The sequence below is a fragment of the Macroventuria anomochaeta genome (genome assembly GCF_010093625.1).
Source record: "Macroventuria anomochaeta strain CBS 525.71 unplaced genomic scaffold BU25scaffold_29, whole genome shotgun sequence".
Lineage (NCBI taxonomy): Eukaryota > Fungi > Ascomycota > Dothideomycetes > Pleosporales > Didymellaceae > Macroventuria > Macroventuria anomochaeta.
This window is the reverse complement of record NW_022985390.1, coordinates 189,255-206,996: the sequence shown is the minus strand read 5'-3', so window position 1 is coordinate 206,996 and position 17,742 is coordinate 189,255. Positions and strand designations below refer to the sequence as shown.

General features: G+C 54.3%; 7 protein-coding genes across 7 annotated transcripts; 5 read left to right on the top strand and 2 right to left on the bottom strand.

Moving 5' to 3' along the window:
- Nucleotides 1-57: 57 nt before the first annotated feature.
- BU25DRAFT_398404 (protein transport protein sec73) lies at nucleotides 58-5,113 on the top strand. Its single transcript, XM_033704906.1, has 3 exons — nucleotides 58-622; nucleotides 682-2,040; nucleotides 2,090-5,113. The coding sequence occupies exons 1-3, from the start codon at nucleotides 247-249 to the stop codon at nucleotides 4,699-4,701; spliced, it is 4,347 nt and encodes a 1,448-aa protein (XP_033558922.1). The 5' UTR covers nucleotides 58-246; the 3' UTR covers nucleotides 4,702-5,113.
- Nucleotides 5,114-5,541: 428 nt separating this feature from the next.
- On the top strand, nucleotides 5,542-7,768 carry BU25DRAFT_413275 (flavin-binding monooxygenase-like protein). The gene is made up of 4 exons (XM_033706997.1): nucleotides 5,542-5,881; nucleotides 5,933-6,135; nucleotides 6,187-6,505; nucleotides 6,561-7,768. Exons 1-4 carry the CDS (start codon nucleotides 5,791-5,793, stop codon nucleotides 7,688-7,690), a joined length of 1,743 nt encoding a protein of 580 aa, XP_033558921.1. The 5' UTR covers nucleotides 5,542-5,790; the 3' UTR covers nucleotides 7,691-7,768.
- Nucleotides 7,769-7,971: 203 nt separating this feature from the next.
- BU25DRAFT_133009 (PHF5-like protein) lies at nucleotides 7,972-8,923 on the bottom strand. Its single transcript, XM_033700526.1, has 3 exons — nucleotides 8,703-8,923; nucleotides 8,061-8,654; nucleotides 7,972-8,011 (listed from the first exon to the last, which is right to left on the bottom strand). Exons 1-2 carry the CDS (start codon nucleotides 8,717-8,719, stop codon nucleotides 8,345-8,347), a joined length of 327 nt encoding a protein of 108 aa, XP_033558920.1. The 5' UTR covers nucleotides 8,720-8,923; the 3' UTR covers nucleotides 7,972-8,011; nucleotides 8,061-8,344.
- A 1-nt stretch (nucleotide 8,924) lies between these two features.
- On the top strand, nucleotides 8,925-10,130 carry BU25DRAFT_133028 (uncharacterized protein). Its single transcript, XM_033700527.1, has 2 exons — nucleotides 8,925-9,414; nucleotides 9,469-10,130. Exons 1-2 carry the CDS (start codon nucleotides 9,013-9,015, stop codon nucleotides 9,982-9,984), a joined length of 918 nt encoding a protein of 305 aa, XP_033558919.1. The 5' UTR covers nucleotides 8,925-9,012; the 3' UTR covers nucleotides 9,985-10,130.
- BU25DRAFT_373500 (NAD(P)-binding protein) lies at nucleotides 10,002-11,334 on the bottom strand (the record flags this gene model as incomplete). The annotated part of the gene is made up of 3 exons (XM_033704040.1): nucleotides 10,592-11,334; nucleotides 10,323-10,546; nucleotides 10,002-10,267 (listed from the first exon to the last, which is right to left on the bottom strand). Coding segments are annotated over exons 1-3 (888 nt in total), but the record flags the coding sequence as incomplete, so codon positions are not given.
- A 507-nt stretch (nucleotides 11,335-11,841) lies between these two features.
- Nucleotides 11,842-13,358, top strand: BU25DRAFT_433320 (alpha/beta-hydrolase; the record flags this gene model as incomplete). Its single annotated transcript, XM_033708771.1, has 7 exons — nucleotides 11,842-11,973; nucleotides 12,106-12,213; nucleotides 12,269-12,390; nucleotides 12,460-12,530; nucleotides 12,595-12,854; nucleotides 12,978-13,029; nucleotides 13,081-13,358. 7 exons carry the CDS (start codon nucleotides 11,842-11,844, stop codon nucleotides 13,356-13,358), a joined length of 1,023 nt encoding a protein of 340 aa, XP_033558917.1.
- A 2,587-nt stretch (nucleotides 13,359-15,945) lies between these two features.
- Nucleotides 15,946-17,602, top strand: BU25DRAFT_441799 (GroES-like protein). The gene is made up of 4 exons (XM_033709253.1): nucleotides 15,946-16,097; nucleotides 16,192-16,562; nucleotides 16,619-17,033; nucleotides 17,083-17,602. The coding sequence occupies exons 1-4, from the start codon at nucleotides 15,990-15,992 to the stop codon at nucleotides 17,371-17,373; spliced, it is 1,185 nt and encodes a 394-aa protein (XP_033558916.1). The 5' UTR covers nucleotides 15,946-15,989; the 3' UTR covers nucleotides 17,374-17,602.
- Nucleotides 17,603-17,742: the final 140 nt, after the last annotated feature.

The window sequence follows — 17,742 nt, the reverse complement described above, 5'->3', positions numbered from 1 at the left end:
CCAACACAGCTCAGGTGCTGGTCGAGCGCGCACGCGCATTCCTCCACCTCCCCGTCTGATCCTAGCATCTCAAGCCTCAGCCTTACCGTGCTTAGCACCAACGTGCGGCGCTCATCCGATCCCCGCTGACCCCGAACACCCGCCTCACTCTGTCCAGACTGTCCCCTTTGCTGCGGCTGTGTGCCATGTACTGCACTGTGATCCCGCCCACGCGTAAATGAGCTGTAGCCCCCGGCGCGCAGCAGAATGCGTCTCCGACCCGGACACAGCGAGCATGACCTGAAGAGGAGATCCACGCTCGACCCAGCTGGCCTGTTCAGGCGCAGCGACAAGGCCGACAAGAACGACAGGTCGACCGAGTTCCTGGCGGCCGAACGCATTGCCGTGTCTGAAGATGGCGGCCGGCCAGCGTCGAGCGAGGTTGCGCGGCCCTCTGTCTCCCGCGACGCCCACCACTCTCCGCCCTCCTCTCCGCGTCCCACGAACCCGCGCCGATTCTCTATGCTGAGGTTCCGCCATGCCTCAGACTCGCAGCTGTCGACGACGGCCAAGGAGCACGCTGCCCGGGACGCGCCGCCGGTGCCGCCGGTGCCTGCCAGCGCAGCTGAGCGCAGCAATGAGCGTATGTGAAGGGACCCTGGGAGATGTTCTGTTCAGCACTGACGTACAATCCCCCTGCAGCTCCAGCCATAATCACCACACCACCAACCTTCATGGACCCCGAGCAGGACGCCAAGAATGACCATCCGGCCTCCAAGAAGCGCGGACGCCTGCAGCAGTTCACGCTGCGCCGACGCTCATTCGACCCAGCGAGCGTTGACAGGCCCGGTGGCATCCTGCGCAAATCCATGGACAAGAAGCGAAGCGGGCCGCTGGGGTCGAAGAAGAGCAAAATCAACCTGCTCGAGGAAGAAGGGGAGCGATTACCGGCGAGACAGCAGCGACCCGAGGAGCTGTCCGAGGCGCGCGACTTTGCGGAAGGCACGACTGCCCTGGCGCCCCCAACACACCGTGCGTCCGAGTCGTCTCGATCAGATGGCAGCTCTGGCGGACACGTCTCGTTCGAGACCAACACACGACCTCCGCACCCTCAGCGCATTGGCTCGACGCGCTTTGGCTTTGGACGGCGGAAGCAGCGCGCATCGCTGTTCCCACTGCCCATGAAGATCGAGCCTCCTCAGTTCCCAGACACAGCACCTGCAACACCTCGCGCCTCTACCGGCGGCATCAGCACCGGCTCGCCCGGCTCACCCTCAGGCAGCCCCCCATTGACCGCACGCCGATACACCGAAGGGGACAATGGGACACATACACCACCGCTTCCGTCTGCTTCGCAAGTGGCCTTAGCTGCAACCTCGCTCAACCTGGCTTCGCCTGGCACTGGCACTGGCACTGGCACTGGCTCGCTCTTCCGCAACGACTCTTCCAGATCTGTTCGCTCGGCTCGCTCTTCACCACAGCCTCCCAAGCGAATTGGGTTGCGAGGGCGATCTTCAACAATGGGCTCGTTGGGTGGCATGTCTGATGACAACCCGTCACCCACACCGCCCAATGGCCTCAGCGGGAGGAACTCGACCTCTACCACCGCAGGTCGCAGTAGCTTCAGCAACCTGTTTAGCTTGGGAAGATTTCGTCAGAATGATCTGCACCCATCCAGACACGGCTCTCCTGCTCACGGATACACAGGGACTTCCGGCTCCTCCCACCAGAACTCGCTCAGCATCAGCAGAGAAACCCTGATCATGCCCGAGCGCGAAGAGGGCGAGACGCCCGGTCGCTATCTGGAGAGGATCGAAGCCAACAACGTAGACAAGAGTGTCGTTGCCAGCTACCTCTCAAAGACGGACGATCCGTTCCTTCTGTCAGTGTTGCGAAGCTACATGCGCAAGTTCGCCTTCTTTGGCGATCCCATCGACATGGCGATCCGCAAGCTGCTCATGCAGGTTGAGCTACCCAAGGAAACGCAACAGATCGACAGAGTGCTACAGGGTTTCGCCGACCGCTATCACGAATGCAACCCTGGCATCTACATAAACACGGGTATGCTCAAGCCTCCCATCATCCACGCTCATGTGCTAATGAATCGCAGACAAAGCGTACTTCATCTCGTTCTCCATCATCATCCTCCATACAGATTTCTTCAACAAGAACAACAAGCGCAAGATGCAAAGAAATGACTACATCAAGAACTCCTCGTGTGAGGGCGTGTCTGACGATGTCCTTGGGTGCATTTACGATAACATTATTTACACACCTTTCATCCACATCGAAGATGAAGTGGATCTTAAGAACATCTCGTCGAAGAAGAGCAGAAGAACAGCTGTGCTCAAGGGCCCGAACGATCCTGCCCGTAAAGTCAAGAAGGAGCCCATCGACCCCTACACCTTGATCTTTGAAGGCAAACTGGATGTTCTCCGGCCTACCATCAAGGACGTAATGAACCTGGACGACCCCTATAACTATCTTGGAACCGCTGCAACGCTCGATACTAAGAACATCTACAAGTCCTTCACAAGGTATGGTGTTATACAGATCGTCTCGTCACGGTCCAGACCAGAAGCCTTCATGTCGGAAGCCGCCCAAGAGAACCCGTTCGGGACGTCAGTTGGTATCGTCGAAATGCCTGTGACCAAGGTTGGCATACTGTGGAGAAAGGACCCGAAGCGCAAGAAGGCACGCTCTCCCTGGCAGGAGTGGGGTGCAGTCCTCACTCGTTCAGGCCTGTCGCTATTCCGCAACAGCAGTTGGGCTAAGAACCTGATGAGCCAGCACGAACAGCACGTCAAGCACGGCGAAGCCGGCCCTGCAGTCTTCTCGCCTGCTCTCCAAGAGTTCAAACAAGACCACATGATACCCATGGACGGTGCTGTTGCTTTGGTCGACAATACTTACAAGAGACACAAGAATGCCTTTTCAATATGCTCCAAGATTGGAGAGGAGACATTCCTGGCTGACAGCGAGCAAGACCTGAATGACTGGTTGGGTGTCCTCAACTACACTGCAGCTTTCGAAACCATGGGTGTTCGCTCGAGAGGCATGATCGGTGGACTGTACGAAGGTCAGAAGAATCGTGGCATCAGACGTCTGGATTCCTCGCAGTCTGGAAAGTCCATCCCTACGGCAACTGGCGACGTCATTGTCCAGAGCGGCAAAATTGACAACCAGTTCGCGCAACAGGTGGTGACGGCGAGGAGAGAAACGATGCAGTCCCGAATCTCTGAATCGGAAGACAAGCTAGCAGATGCGATCAAGGAGCTTGAGGCACGTCTTCGTGATGCTCGGCATCTTCAAATTCTGGCGCCCATTCAGCCGAAGACTCGAGAACTCGTGATTCATGCTGCTGGGCGTCTATCCGCGAGACTCAAGTGGTCGCGTATCGAGATTTGGCGCATGAAGTGTCACCGTGACATACTAGCACACGAGCTGGAAGATGAGAAGCAAAGTGCTACCGAGACACAAGCACGAAACGACCGGATCGCTGAATCTTCGCAAGCACAGCCAGCGCAAAACTCGCCTGCCTCTACCAGCAAGATCTCTAAGATCAGCGGGCTGGCTCGTCTGGCGTCAAAGACGAGTTCTTTGACTAGCAGTCACAAGCCGCCGCTCTCCCCTGAAGGGTCCACCGCGCGCCCAACCACGAAGTCTTCGGGCAACACCGAGATTGACGAAAGTGCTTTCAAGACGCCTCCCGAGATGTCGCGCCAGACAAGTCCCACATTTCCGTCTGGCTCTTACAGTGTGCCGCCAATCTCGTTCAGCCCACCTGCTTCAGACCGCCGCAGCTCGGTAGCCAGTTCTTCTGTGCAATCTCCTCGACTATATCCAGTTGACAAGCGCCCGTCTGTATCAACATTCGATGACGGTACAGTGGGCTCAGATGACGATTCAGATGATGATGTTAGATACGCCACACCGCCACTCATCGAAACTGACGCGATTCAGCCGAAGACGCCTGAGCCAGCTACAGACGGAGCCGTCGAGTCTGATGCTGAGCAGAGTCTTGCAGCTCATGCAGGCTCTCCTGCATCGCGCACGAAGCACCGGCGCAGCTTGCATCGCACGCTTCGAGAATCACATGGTAGCTCATCGCACCGTCGCAGCCACAAGGGTCGCGATTCGGCCTCGACTATCACTAGCGAAGGAGCCTCGGAGAGTGAAGGTCTGAACCGCAGTAAAGGCAGCTTCACCGTACACGGCAAGAAGGCGTCCGTCATTCAGTTCGGGTCTGACTGGCACAACACTACCGCGGAGGAGAGGCTGAAGGCCAAGAAGCAGCTTCAAGAGGCGCAAGAGCTAGCTTCGGCTGACGAGCGAGATGGCAGCGTCAGTGACGGTACCGTCGTCAGCCCTGGATCCGAAAGGAACGACGACACACCTCGTCGCAACCTGTCTTCAGAGCAGGTCAAGCAACGCCATGTCTCTTCCCAGACCATCACACCTGAGAACTTCCATCACTCCCTCGAGTATCAGGACCCGGACTCTGACGGCGGCTCTGAACTGAGCGATGTTGCAGAGGAGAGCACAAGCAAGGACGGGGTACCGATTGAAACGACACCCACTGAGACCGTCACGACCGAGCCCGCCGCGACTGAGCCTGGGTCTACCGAGACGTCATCAATGGACTACATCAAGCAATTGACAGACCACAACGAAGGCCTCACTGAAGCAAAGAACCCAGACGAAGTCGAACCCAAACCATAACAACACTGGGCACTAGAACATCATACTCGCAACATACCCCTTTCATTTGTGTTTTGCATATCTGGATCTTGAAAAGTGGATTCTCCAATTTTCCTTACGTTGCATAGCAAGCAAAAGCGAATCATTTCATTTACATACTCACTTTCATCGGCAATTGCGCATACAGCATGGCGCGGGTGGACACGGCTTGGATGATAGCACTTCACGGCAGGACGCTTTTCTCATTTCCTTGGGCACTCGCAGCATTGCAGTATGTATCTATAGACAGTGGCGTTCAGTCAGAATCGATGTGGGCAGGCTTGGATTGGAAGGTATGGGGCCGAGGTGGCGATGGAATGATACCACTCTCATGGGTTGGATGGACAGTGCGGTAGGAGAGGGTAGGGAGAGAATCGAAGCCCTGCAATTCAGAAGAAATCATCAGCAACCATGGTGAAGTGGTCAACGCGAACTGACTCGCACTGACTGAGCACAACAGTGTTGCACAGAGGCCGGATTACGAATCGTTGACGTCGAGTCAGCGGAAGAGCCGCTTCCGGGCTGGAACTAGCTCCCGTCGCGGCGGCTCCACCCCCACATTTTATGGATCCTTCATCTCTGCCATCCTCCAGCGCTCGCCGGCAAACGCCCGTAAGCCTCAACCTCTATGTCCATCAGTGAAGCTTACTGAAAGGGTGTCAACCATCCAAAAATGATGCGCCTCAGTGCTCCAATCGCCGTGTAAATCCAGATATGGAAGGAGTACGAAATGAGGTGAGAAGGAGCACAAAAGCAGCTTTCAAGCCACATGCAACAACCTCGGGGTAACCACAGGGAGGGAGGGGGGGGGGGGGAAGTCGCGTGTCACATCATGCCGATCTCAAAGTTTCTTGACGCGTGCCACTCGCATGTTAAGTGACACCACTTCGCATCCTTTATTTGCGCCCGTCTGTCCGAACTGAGCCAAGCTTTAAGTCGACTGTCTGTCCGTCCCTGTTGACCCACTGATTGGTATCGCTATAGCTTCTTGTGCACCTGCAGCGATCCCTTGTCTTTCTCTCTCTGCGAAAGTCAGTACTACTTACCGAAGGTAACCTCGCTTTGCTCGGTATGGGCGGCACAAAACCATGGTTAGAAGTCCCTGTGGGAAACAAGGACCACACAAGTGCGGCGGTCGTGATCATCGGGGCTGGTATATCTGGTAAGTATCAGTGAACTGCAAAAGCTCCGTAGCGGAACTGACCGTATACAGGCATGTGCATGGCCATTGATCTGATCAAGCGCAACAAGTGCCACAACTTCATCATCGTGGAGAAGTCTGCCAGTGTAGGCGGAACATGGCACGACAACAAGTACCCTGGTTGCTGCTGTGACGTTTGGAGTATGCTATACTCCTATTCGTTCGAGCAGAATCCAGACTGGACACGCGAGTATCCCGGCCAAGAAGAGATCCTTGTAGGTCGTCCTGTTCAAAGTACTTTCCCAAACCTGTCTAACGTGAGCCAGGAATATCTCCGCAATGTAGCGAACAAGTACCAACTCTACAAATACATCCGATTCAACACATCCGTTGAAGCTGCTACATGGGACGATAGCAAGTGCCGCTGGAAGGTCGACGTCAAGGTGATTGGAGGCAAGGACGCCGAGTTCAGCTCAGGTTATTCGATCGAGAGTGACTTTTTGATCTCGGCTGTCGGACAGCTCAACCAGCCGAGGTATCCAGACATCGAGGGACTGAACGACTTCAAGGGCAAGATCATACACAGTGCGAGATGGGATTGGAGCTACGACATGCAAGGCAAGAAGATCGGGGTCATTGGAAATGGTATGTCTCTCCTTCTGTTACGGTGCAAACGAATGATCTGCTAACCATACCACAGGAGCTACTGCCGCCCAAATCATCCCCGAAATCCTCCCCGTCTCCAAAAACCTCACCATCTACCAACGCTCACCCAATTGGGTCACCCCCCGTGAAGACGGCCCCGTCTCCGACTTGCGCCGTGCAATCTACCGCTGGCTCCCGCCCGTACGCTGGCGCGCACGCGCAGGTATGATGGACTTTCGCGAATCCTTGCACGAATCTGTGACAGACGGCGACTCAGCACTCGCAGACATGCTGCGCACGTTGTGTAAAGATATGATGCGGAAGCAGATTCCTGATCGCCCGGATATGTGGGAGAAGCTCACGCCGACGTATAACCTGGGATGTAAGAGGGTAATCGTCAGCGACGATTATTATCCTGCTGTTGCGCATCCGAAGACGACGCTTGAGACGAACAAGATCAAGCGCATCACCGAAACAGGCATCGAGCTTGAGAACGGTGAGCACCACGACCACGACATGATCGTTCTCGCCACCGGCTTCAGGACAGTCGAATTTCTCTTCCCCATCAAAGTCACCGGCACACACGGTCGCTCACTGGGAGATGTCTGGTCCGGCGGCGCCAGCGCCCTATACGGCACGACCGTCCCCTCGCTCCCCAACTTCGGCATGTTCTACGGTCCCAACACAAACCTAGGCCACAACAGCATCATTCTGATGATCGAAGCGCAGTCCCGGTACCTGAATACGCTCGTCTCCGCGGTCCTGGACGCCCGGAACCGCAACACTCGTATCGGCCTGATGCCCAAACAATCATGCACCGACTCCTTCAACGCCCGCATCCAGTCCGTCCTCCAGAAGAGTTCGTTTGCAGATCCGAACTGCGGCTCCTGGTACAAAAACAAAGACGGCAAGATCACGAACAACTGGTCTGGCACTGTCATCGAGTATCAGGACATGCTGAGTAAAGTCGACTGGGAGGACTTCGAGACTACAGACAGTCTTGGCGGGAAGAGGAGTGCGTCAAAGGTTGTTTTTGGCGATGGGAAGAAGGAAAGCAGGATTGGCCGCGTGCATGAAGAGACGTTTGTTAGTAATACGACGTTGGTGCTGGGCGCGGTTAGTGTGGTGCTCGCAGGGGCGGCGTGGTATGCGGGGGTGAGGAGGAGGGTGAGGTTTGGGCGGTGAGATTTGGATGGTGGAAGGGAGGGTGGTCGGATTCGTATGGCGTGTACTTTGTAGCGATCGATTTGCGCGCTGGACTATGCGATGTCCTTGCTTGGGAATCTCATCCTTGTTTAGTCAGATCCTGAGCAGCCTGCTTCCGCCACCGAAGCCGTAAGAGACCACTGTGCATGTATATTTATTCCATCTTTTGCGGATGTTTCGTGCATCAGATGAGCATGTGCAGTCACGAAGTCACGAAGCATCTGCTCACATGACTTCGTTCATGGCGCCATCACCTGTCAAGGGTTGTGGAAACGTTGTGTTCGTTCTTGCCTGAAATCACTTTGGTTGGTCAGCGAAGAAACAGACAGGCGCAATGTGCATATGCTACCATCTGAAGCACCTACTCTCAAGCTTGGCCAAAATCCATCTTCCCGTTCCTGAAACGCCTGAACACCATGCTGAGGGCTCTGAGCCCACTTCTCCCTTGGTTCTTCCTCCCTAACTGCTCGTGGTATCCTGTGCGGTTCGACGTGCAATCGCCCGTCTGTGCCCATCCCTCCCGTATCCTCTCGTCTATCCACCCAGCGGTCCGTCCCAGACTGCGCATGCCCTTTGCACCCCTTCTACCACATGTCCAATCCTCGTCACACCACGCTGCCCTCACTAGCCGTGCTAATGATTCCTAAAATTCTTCTTCTGGTAAAACAAATCCGTCCTGCTACTCCCCAGATTGATAATCTTCGGACACCCGTCCCTATCCTTCTCGAGCCGCGTGCACTCAAAGCAGTAGAAGGCGTCGCTGATGCCCTCGCCGCCGCACACAACGCACTTGTTCTGGTAGTTGCCGAACGAGCACTCGTCGCAGATGCGCGCCAGCGTGGTCGGGCGCACGTACGAGTCGCAGACGGGACATTTGCCGTCGCATTTGTCGCAGAGTCGGCCGATGGAGATGCCGGATTGTTTGCGGCACATTACGAGGTCGCTGGGTTGTGTTAGTATGGAGATAGATAGTGGCGGGTGAGGAACTTACGGATGGTGGCGGGACATGGTGGCTGGGTGTTCTCAGTAGCGCTTCCAGACTTCCCGACGAGGGTTCGCGGAGTATACGAGTGTTGGTTGCGGGTCGTGAAGTGGGCGAGTGTTGCGCGCGTGTTGTGGCTGTCGAGGTAAGTGGAGCAGGTCGACATGGAAAGTTGCGGACTCCCTAGCGCGCTTCCTTCTCGAACCCCTGCCCCGTGCGGGAAGCTTCGAGTCGCTGCCACCAGCGCGTTAGCAATCACGAAATCACGTCTCACGCCGTTCACCACCAATTCATCGCATTCCCGAGCACACACGAAGCCATGAGTGGCCCAGTCGCATCGGCAGTCGTGCTGCCAGAGCCGGACGAAGCACCGCCCCCGCTAGCCTCGCCGTCGACCACGCTCAAGAGACGGCAGTCATCCGTCACCGAGGACAGCGTGAAGCGGGCACGCACCAATGGCGATGATGCGGCAGATGAGAGCAAGCCAGCTGCACCGAAGCGGAGGGAAAGAGGGAGAGAGCGCAGATTGTTTGGCGCAGTACTCGGTGCATTGTCGCAGAACCCTACGACTGCAGGACAGAAGCGTCGGTCGGAGATTGAGAAGAGGCAGCAGGCCCAGCGGAGGCAGGAGGACGAGGAGAGCGAGCAGAGAAAGGCAGAGCGTTTGGCGAGGCGAAAGGTGCAGAGGTGGAAGGAGCAGAAGCGATGTGAACGACAAGCGGTGTGTACAAGTCGAGAGTGGTATATGTGGGATGGAAGGCTCACATAGCATTAGATGAAAGTGCGGCACGACAACATGCTGCATCTGGCCCACTTCCTGTACACCATGACGGAACCGCGACTCTACTACAAGCCCTGGGAGATGAGCCCGGAAGAGCAAGACCGTATTGACGACCAGATCGCTGAGGCACGAGAAATTATACGACGTGAACAAGACGAGTACAAAGACCGCCAAGAAGATGAAAGACGGAAAGAGCGACAGACGACGCCAGACGAGAGGGCGTGTCGTGGGACAGCTGCTTCACCAAGTGGTAAGAACCACGATGCGGACCTGGCCCAGTCACGCGCTGGGGGCGATGAAACCACAAACGGTGGAGCAGCGCACCCTCGAGATCAAGAGATGCAAGACCAGGACGCAGAAGAGAGCACAGACCAAGCAGCCGAACCACCACGACCGGAGGAACCTGCCATGGACGCTCGGTCACCCGAGCCTGAAGCCAATGCTGACGAGCCCAGCAAGGACGCCGACGAAGAGGTCGTAGAAGCCGCCGAAGACACAGTCATATACTAGATACCCTATGCATCACAACCGTCTTTCAGCGCTTCTGCAACCTCAACATAGGAACCAGTCTCGATATCTTCCAGTATACCCTTCTCTTTGATCTCCCACCCAAGCTCCTCCCTAGCCTTCCGGTTGCTAGCCCGATTCTCGACAGACAAAAAACTCGCAAGAAATTCGCCAACCTTGGGCACAGCTTCTCTGTATCTGAGCAACTTGCACGGTACATCGATAGCCTTGCAAATAGCTTCTGCGAGCTGACCCTGCGTGATGTTATTCTGCGCAGTCGCGTTGTCTGGCACATCAATCAGCGCGCCCACATATCAATTCCCCGGTTTGGATGTACTTACAAGCCTCGCCCGCTCCGCCCCTTTCGGCGACGAGCAAATACAACCTCACTGCATCATCAACATGCACCACCGTCGTATACTTCTCTCCTCCATCGACCTTCATCCCGCTCCCAGCCCGCTTCCACATCCCCATAAAAAGCCCCACACCGCTGCCGCCCCGCCCATACACGTACGGCGCCAACAGAATATGGCAGGCCCTCACCCCCATCCCAACGTATTTTTTGCTCCGCTCTTCGCGATTGTGATGCAGCCAATGCTCCTCCGGCCACTTGGAACTCGATTCATCCGTCTCCCTTCCCTCGTCCGCAGCAGCTATCAAACTTCCACTCGTCAGTACCAACGCCTTCCCAGTACCCCTCAAACCCTCCGCGAGCGCATCGTTTGCTGCGTCATTGATTCTGAATCTCTCCTCCTTCGAGATGGAGTAGTCGCCGGTGATGGAGTCCGCGATGGAGACCACAATGTCTGCTTTTGATGCTTGCGCTGTTAGGATGGCATGGGAGGATAGGGAGCCGCGAACGGGCGTTGCGCCGAGGGCGGAGAGCTTTGTATCGGAGGTGGGGGTGCGGGAGAGCGCGGTTACGGTGTAGGAGGAGGCGATGGCGTGGGCGATTAGGCACGAGCCGATGTAGCCGGAGCCGCCGGTTATGAACATGGATTTTGGCATGTTGGCAGGATGAAAATGCAGCACGGGTTTCAAGTTACGGGTGAACAGAGCAAGTACGTTCTTAAATGCTGAAATGCGTAGTAATGATCGTGCTGACTGTGTTCCCCGGTAAGATTTTGAGATGCTCCTTTATAGTCTTCTTGGCTGTTACACGACAAGCATGCACAACGAAGACGAGCGGTATTAGCGGAATTAGACGGCAGACGCCCTCTTCAGTTCAAATTGACGCCCACAATGCTGGGATCATGGCTTGTTGGCCTAGAGTAAGAAACGTAGACCATTGGACAGTCCGTCACTTCAAATCGTCATCGAAGCTCTTGCAGCTCACGTAGGTGAAATGCTCATCGCAGCAACGTTCGGCAATTGGTATGACCTGAAAGTCGCTGTGAGTTCCATCGAGGAGTCAGCTCTGTTGTCTGGCGATGGGAATTTTCATGGACAAAATCCAAGGTTGAAGATCAGACAGCAAGACATTGTTGCTCTGTAATGCACCTAAGCTGCATCGCAGCAAGAGCGTGTGACTGCTTATGAGATTGAAGATACTCATAAACATAGCGTTTCAGGCAGCAGCTTAGACACTGCTATCAAGAATGGTGATACTGTCAGGTCGTCAGTCCACATTCTCACTCTGCTAGCTGAGGTTCTCAGGTCGCTGATGATCGCCCCTCTTTCCCACACCTCGGCACCGAGGCCTCACTCGCGACTCTCCAACTCGAGCTTCAACGGGCATCACCCCATCGTGCATCACGACAACAACTGTACCAAAATCTTGAATCATTCTCAGACTTCGGAGATCATATCGATACAGCTCAGTTATTCCTAAAGTACCGCGCAACTGCGCCTACAGACGCAATGTCCGTCCAACCCATCCGCCCTACCGGCGATGAGCGCATTCAACACAAAACCGCCGTGTTGAACGGATACACATACCATTACTTATACGCCGTACCGAACTCGGGAAAGTGGACGAATACCGTGTTTCTGGTACGCCAACACCACCATGCTCCACAACTTCCTTTACACCATTCCTGATGCTCGAGACCAATGCTGTGAAGCGAGCATAGAGATGCAAAGTTTTGATCATTCGAGGGAACGGAAGCTGACATGGTCTTCCAGATCCACGGCTGGCCCGATCTATCACTAGGCTGGCGCTACCAGATCCCTCTCCTCGTAAACCTAGGCTTCAGAGTCGTAGCGCCCGATATGATGGGATATGGAGGAACAGTAAGCCCCCATCCCCCTCTCCCTTCTACCCCGAAACAATCACCGAAGACCTCAGGATGCACCCAGAGTCCCACCAAACCCCGTTAGTCTGTACGGGTTGAAGCGAGCATCTGATGACATCGCTGCACTAGCGAAAGAAGTCGGTGCGCCGAGGATCATTTTGGGTGGACATGATTGGTGAGTTCTAGCATGTTGTGTGTGTGTGTGTGAGAGAGAGAGAGTGAGAGAGAGGCTGACTATGTGAAGGGGCGGTTTTGTAGTCTGGCGCGCAGCGCAATGGTATCCGCAGCTAGTCTCTCACGTCTTCTCTGTGTGCAGTACGTCCCCCCTCCTCTCCCATCCTGTTCACCCCATCCTCCCTACTCACTAACCACCCAACAGCGCCCTACACCGCGCCGCACAAGGAATACCTCTCCACCGAACAGCTGGTCAAAGGCCCCTTGCCACAATTCGCCTACCAGCTACACCTCGCGTCAGGCGAGGTGGAGAAGAGTGTCAATGATGAGAGAAGTATCCGGCAGTTCTTGAAGGGGGTCTATGGTGCTAAAGGACCGAACAAGGAGTTGGTGTTTGATCCTGAGAAGGGCATCATCGCTGAGAACTTACCTAAGGTTGTGGAGAGTAGAATTTTGAATGGTGAGGTGAGTAAGAATTCAACACCGAGCGATGCGAACACGTGAAAGCTGCAAGCTCCAAGTCTAAGAGTAGCCCTGTACCTACGCAGTGCGCTACGAAACGTGGGTGTTGTGCTGACGATAATCCAGGTGCTTGAGTACTACGTCAAACAGTACTCACGACACGGCATCCACCCTACTCGTAAGCCTCACCCACCTAACTCACCACACCACAGACGAACTAACAAAGCAGTGAACTGGTACCGCCAGCGCCGCACAAACTGGGAAGAAGACCAAGCCCTTCTCGACAAAAAGACAATCCAGCAACCAGTCCTCTTCATCCAAGCAACATACGACTCAGTACTCAAGCCTGAGATGTCAAAGAGCATGGATGCGCTGATTCCTAAGTTGACCCGCGGAGAGGTCGCGGCTACACACTGGGCGTTGACGCAGAAGCCGGACGATGTGAATACTTTGATCCGCCAATGGCTGGAGAAGGAGGGATTGGTTAAGGCGAAGAGCGCGTTGTGAGAGCTTGGAAGGCTGCGGGGTGATAGTGGCGTCGTGTTGTGAGCGATGGTTGGACCGTCTGGGTAGATAACGATGGCGAGAATTCCCGTGAGCGGTCAAGATTAGCGAAATCAGATTTGGATCTCCATTGAGGGTGTGCCTACTTGCTAGTTTCTCTTGAAAAGATGGTGCTAGGCGTCTGTATTGTGGTTGTCAGTGATCCTTGATGCTAGGGAGAGCTGCGGGCATCGTCTGTGCAGGCTGCATCTTGCATATCCGGGCGTTGGTACACCTAAGACTGCTGCATACATTTGTGGTGAGTAAGGGCACCTATCGCTCCTCTATCGTCGTGACAGGGCTTAGGATACGCCGGATGCAGGTCCCTCGAAGCATGGCTGTACCGCTGCCTCGGAAGAAGTTATAACCAGTGACATGTACGTACTACATCGTGTGGCTCGCTGACGGCTGAAGGGAGATCTATTTGGCGCATTGGTGGAATCGATAGGTTTGTTGTGGATGGAGGCGGAAGTAGCTCTCCGATGCTCGATCCAGTACGGAAGGAGTACTAGGATGGGGTACCTTGTATTCCACAGACCGCCTCCGTATCGCAGGGGCATGGTCGCGAGCTCTGCTGTGCTGGCGCGATATGAGCTGGGAGAGAGAGTTTCGTTCGCCGCTGCAACGTAAATGGTGAATGAACGATGACCGGAGATTCAGGTCGGCATTTGAAGCGTGCAACTTTGCTGGTGTTCGTACCTGAGGGGCACCGTATTTTCGCGAACAGCCCCTGGAGAAACATCTTGTCGCTTACTTCTCTGAGTAAATCGTGCATTAGTCTGTTCACTTGCCGAGTCTGTCATGAAATTGGTCCCCAACACGGTGGTCAACTCGTAACGCTGATCGTAGAGGTACCTAGCGATTGTGATGCTGCATGGTGGATGCGTGAGAACGCTGGTCGTGCCTTATCGCTCACATAAATGTTGGCAATTATCTGATGATTTCTCGTACGCGAGTGTCGGCGCAACGAATATTCATTCGATGCAGCTGGTGACGTTGAAGTAAAGGTGGTGTTGCTGTGGACCCTGGTTCCAGTCGAACCAAACGGTACCCCGTTCTCGGAAGCGCAACTGTGTTCTGCCGTGCATCATGCACCTCGTCGGCTGGGCCTCACTTTATTGCTTTTGCCGTGCCGCTCTTACATTTGCATGACTGATGAATGTGTCAGATTGACAAAACCCAATCATAGATGCGGCTCGGGTAGAATACACACCTGAGATATGCTCGACTGTAAGGTAACACAGCATGATTCAGATGAAGCCTTTTGACCATCTAATCTGCATCATTGCCATGTTCTGACACGACAAAAGGTTGTGTGCTCGTCGATTGGCGGTGACAATGCATTCGATCACGTTGCAATGCATCATATTTCAGTGCGATTATCTTGCAGCCGGCACATGTTAATCATGAGTCGCTTCGCTCTTGTAACGGAATCACCCAGTAGCAGCTGCATTTGCAGGTACTGTTGTGTCATACTTTGGAAAGCTGATAAGCATGTGCTGTAGATGATGGTCCCGGGAGTCCGGTACGAATCGTGAACATACCGACAATTGGCTGATATTCGGCTGCAATGCTGTGATGCGTGCACAACCTTCAATCGAGATTGGACGAAAGGTACCAGCCTAGTACTGCCGGAAGGATCCGCTTAGGTACGTACTACGGGTATAAACGTGCTCTGCCGGGAATCCTGGCACGACCGAGTGTCAGGTGTGTATTCCTTGAGCAGTGGAGCTGTTATACAGGCAATATCGGTCTTTAGCTTCCCAATTAGAACCTTGGAAATCTCATCAGTTGTAACAAGTCGTTGGGTTCCTGACGAATATTGCGGATGGAATGGCGCAAGATTTGCCTATCGGTCATGGCAGTTGAGGCGATGGCGAGAGAAGACGTGCTACTTTTGAGGCGCTGAAATGCATAGCAGGCCATTGCTCTTGCATCTGTGCCCAGGAACAGTGTGGGTCCACTTGAAGATGACTGCCAGTCTTCTGCAGAACAAGTTTGACGCAGAGCCCACAGGATGAGTCTGCCTTATCGTCGTTCCACAGCGTTAATGCGGCCGCTGATAGAAGGCCTTTCTCGAATCACTTCCACTTCAGACATCATTCTATGACCACTAAGTGATATAAGGCGTGGCCGTTTTGCAAGCTCCGGAGCATCAACGCTGCTAGTCCGGTAGAACACGAGTCAAGATGTGTCCAGCCAATGACAGTCTGCTGCGGATATATCGCATAGGCTTCCGGTTCGTCAATATGGCGATCTAGCTCCATGTACATACACCGCGTATACAAGATAGAGAAGAGCGTCTCGACGTCGCCATAGCAGGTAGTCGCCGTGCGCATCATTATGCATGTGCATTGAGCCAGGTTGATCGGTCCGGCAAATGACGTGAATGCTTGGGATCTTTGCTCTTTCGATGGCTCCTATCTCGCCAATGCACTAGCTGTTGAACATAGCTGAATGAGAGATTGGTCCTGAAAACCATTAGTATAAATTCTCCCGTCGAGTATATCAGCCTCCACGCTCTCCCGTGGGGTAGTGCTCTATAGCTATCGCCTTCAACACTACTCACTGACTTACATTCCCACTTTTCCCGTAATGGCACCATCAGCATTGGCAGACATCTACCCAATCCCAACGAGACACTATTCAAAGTCCTCGAATGTAGTGGCAAGTGTCCTGCATGGACCACGGGATCTAAGGCTGGTAAGCGTGCCGTTCCGTTGCGCATCCCACGCTGCCCATTGTTCGTGGGGGTTTTGCATTGGAATCTGAGGCAGAACGCTAATTGAACGAATAGGAAACTCGATCACTTCCAGACCCCAGCTCTGGTGAGCTCCAGATTGCCATCAAAGCAACTGGCTTGTGTGGTAGCGATGTTTCGTACTACAACAAGTTCCGCAACGGTGACCTGCAGGCGGTCCAACCGTTAAGCCTGGGTCATGAATCGGCTGGTGTCGTAGTCTCTGTTGGGCCAGGTGTGCAGGGCTTCTCAGTTGGCGAGCGAGTAGCCTTGGAAGTCGGTGTGCCCTGCGACAACTGCCGGTCATGCCAGAGAGGGCGATACAATCTGTGTCCGTCGATGCGCTTCAGAAGCAGTGCTAAGTCCGTGCCTCACTTCCAAGGTACGCTCCAGGAACGCATAAACCACCCAGCGAAGTGGTGCCACAAGTATGTCTTGCATACCCGCACGGCTACGCACAGCCTCAGCTGACAACCTTATTCAGACTTCCTTCACATGTGTCTCTCGAATCAGCTGCACTGCTCGAGCCATTGTCTGTGGCTATCCATGCGACACGACGAGCTGCTCTCGAGCAGGGTGATACGGCCATCGTTTTCGGTGCGGGCACCGTAGGGTTGCTCACCGCTGCCATGGCAAAGATGTCTGGCGCAACGACTGTTGTAATCGTCGATGTCGACCATGGTCGGATTGAGTACGCGCTGTCAAACGGCTTCGCGCACAAAGGCTTTGTCGTTCCATCGCGCAAGAACGCGGGTGAACCTTCGGGTCAGTTTGACCCCGCAAAGGTGCTCGCCGAAGATGTCATGCAAGTTGCTTCGCTAGACGACGTCGACTTTGAAGGTGCGGACGTAACATTCGATTGTACTGGAAAAGAAATTTGCATGCAAGCTGGACTCTTTGTAAGTTCTTCCCCTGCCTTCTGTTGGTCAGCATCTAACACAAGATAAGGCAACAAGACCTGGTGGCAAGCTCATCATGGTTGGAATGGGCACTCCTGTCCAGACTCTCCCAATGTCTGCATCTCACCTGAAAGAAGTCGATATCATTGGCATTTTCCGGTATGCGAACACATACGCGACTGGAATCAAGATCATCTCCTCAGGTGTTTTACCGAGCCTTGACAACATGATCACCCACCGCTTCAAAGGCCTAGCTGCGGTAAAGGAAGCCTTCGATCTTGCTGGAAAGACGACCGATAAAGATGGGAACCTTGTACTGAAGGTCCTTGTTGAGGCATAATTCGCTTCTCTGTTTATCAACAGTTTACTCCAATCGATTGCTTGGGTCCGGCGTTTCGGTGGAATTGGGTTCAGGAGCATTGAGATACCATTCGTTTGCATGCGTACATAGAACAGCAGTAATGCACCAGAAGGTGTGAAAAACCGAGATTGACGAAGTCTTTGAACGGTGTAGTAGCAGTTGTTCTTCTATATTTCTTCAGAACGTTTGCGACTACGAGCATGGTGGATCAGCACCTATTGATGATGATGATGAAGGACGTGTCGAGCGAGAACGTCGTCAGCTCCTTTCACGCATGATCACGTGGACGCTAACACTGGGTGGGGCAAGGGCCTCTGTCGGCGAGTCGGAGCTACAGCTCCAGGCAAG

Excerpts from the sequence above, each read along its gene's own strand:
- BU25DRAFT_398404 (XM_033704906.1), top strand. The coding sequence starts at position 247 with ATGCGTCTCCGACCCGGACACAGCGAGCATGACCTGAAGAGGAGATCC. Across the intron at positions 623-681 it reads AGCTGAGCGCAGCAATGAGC|CTCCAGCCATAATCACCACA; the intron begins GTATGTGAAGGG and ends ATCCCCCTGCAG. Across the intron at positions 2,041-2,089 it reads TGGCATCTACATAAACACGG|ACAAAGCGTACTTCATCTCG; the intron begins GTATGCTCAAGC and ends AATGAATCGCAG.
- BU25DRAFT_413275 (XM_033706997.1), top strand. The coding sequence starts at position 5,791 with ATGGGCGGCACAAAACCATGGTTAGAAGTCCCTGTGGGAAACAAGGAC. Across the intron at positions 5,882-5,932 it reads CATCGGGGCTGGTATATCTG|GCATGTGCATGGCCATTGAT; the intron begins GTAAGTATCAGT and ends GACCGTATACAG. Across the intron at positions 6,136-6,186 it reads CCGGCCAAGAAGAGATCCTT|GAATATCTCCGCAATGTAGC; the intron begins GTAGGTCGTCCT and ends AACGTGAGCCAG.
- BU25DRAFT_133028 (XM_033700527.1), top strand. The coding sequence starts at position 9,013 with ATGAGTGGCCCAGTCGCATCGGCAGTCGTGCTGCCAGAGCCGGACGAA. Across the intron at positions 9,415-9,468 it reads AGCGATGTGAACGACAAGCG|ATGAAAGTGCGGCACGACAA; the intron begins GTGTGTACAAGT and ends ACATAGCATTAG.
- BU25DRAFT_441799 (XM_033709253.1), top strand. The coding sequence starts at position 15,990 with ATGGCACCATCAGCATTGGCAGACATCTACCCAATCCCAACGAGACAC. Across the intron at positions 16,563-16,618 it reads CCAGCGAAGTGGTGCCACAA|ACTTCCTTCACATGTGTCTC; the intron begins GTATGTCTTGCA and ends AACCTTATTCAG. Across the intron at positions 17,034-17,082 it reads GCATGCAAGCTGGACTCTTT|GCAACAAGACCTGGTGGCAA; the intron begins GTAAGTTCTTCC and ends ACACAAGATAAG.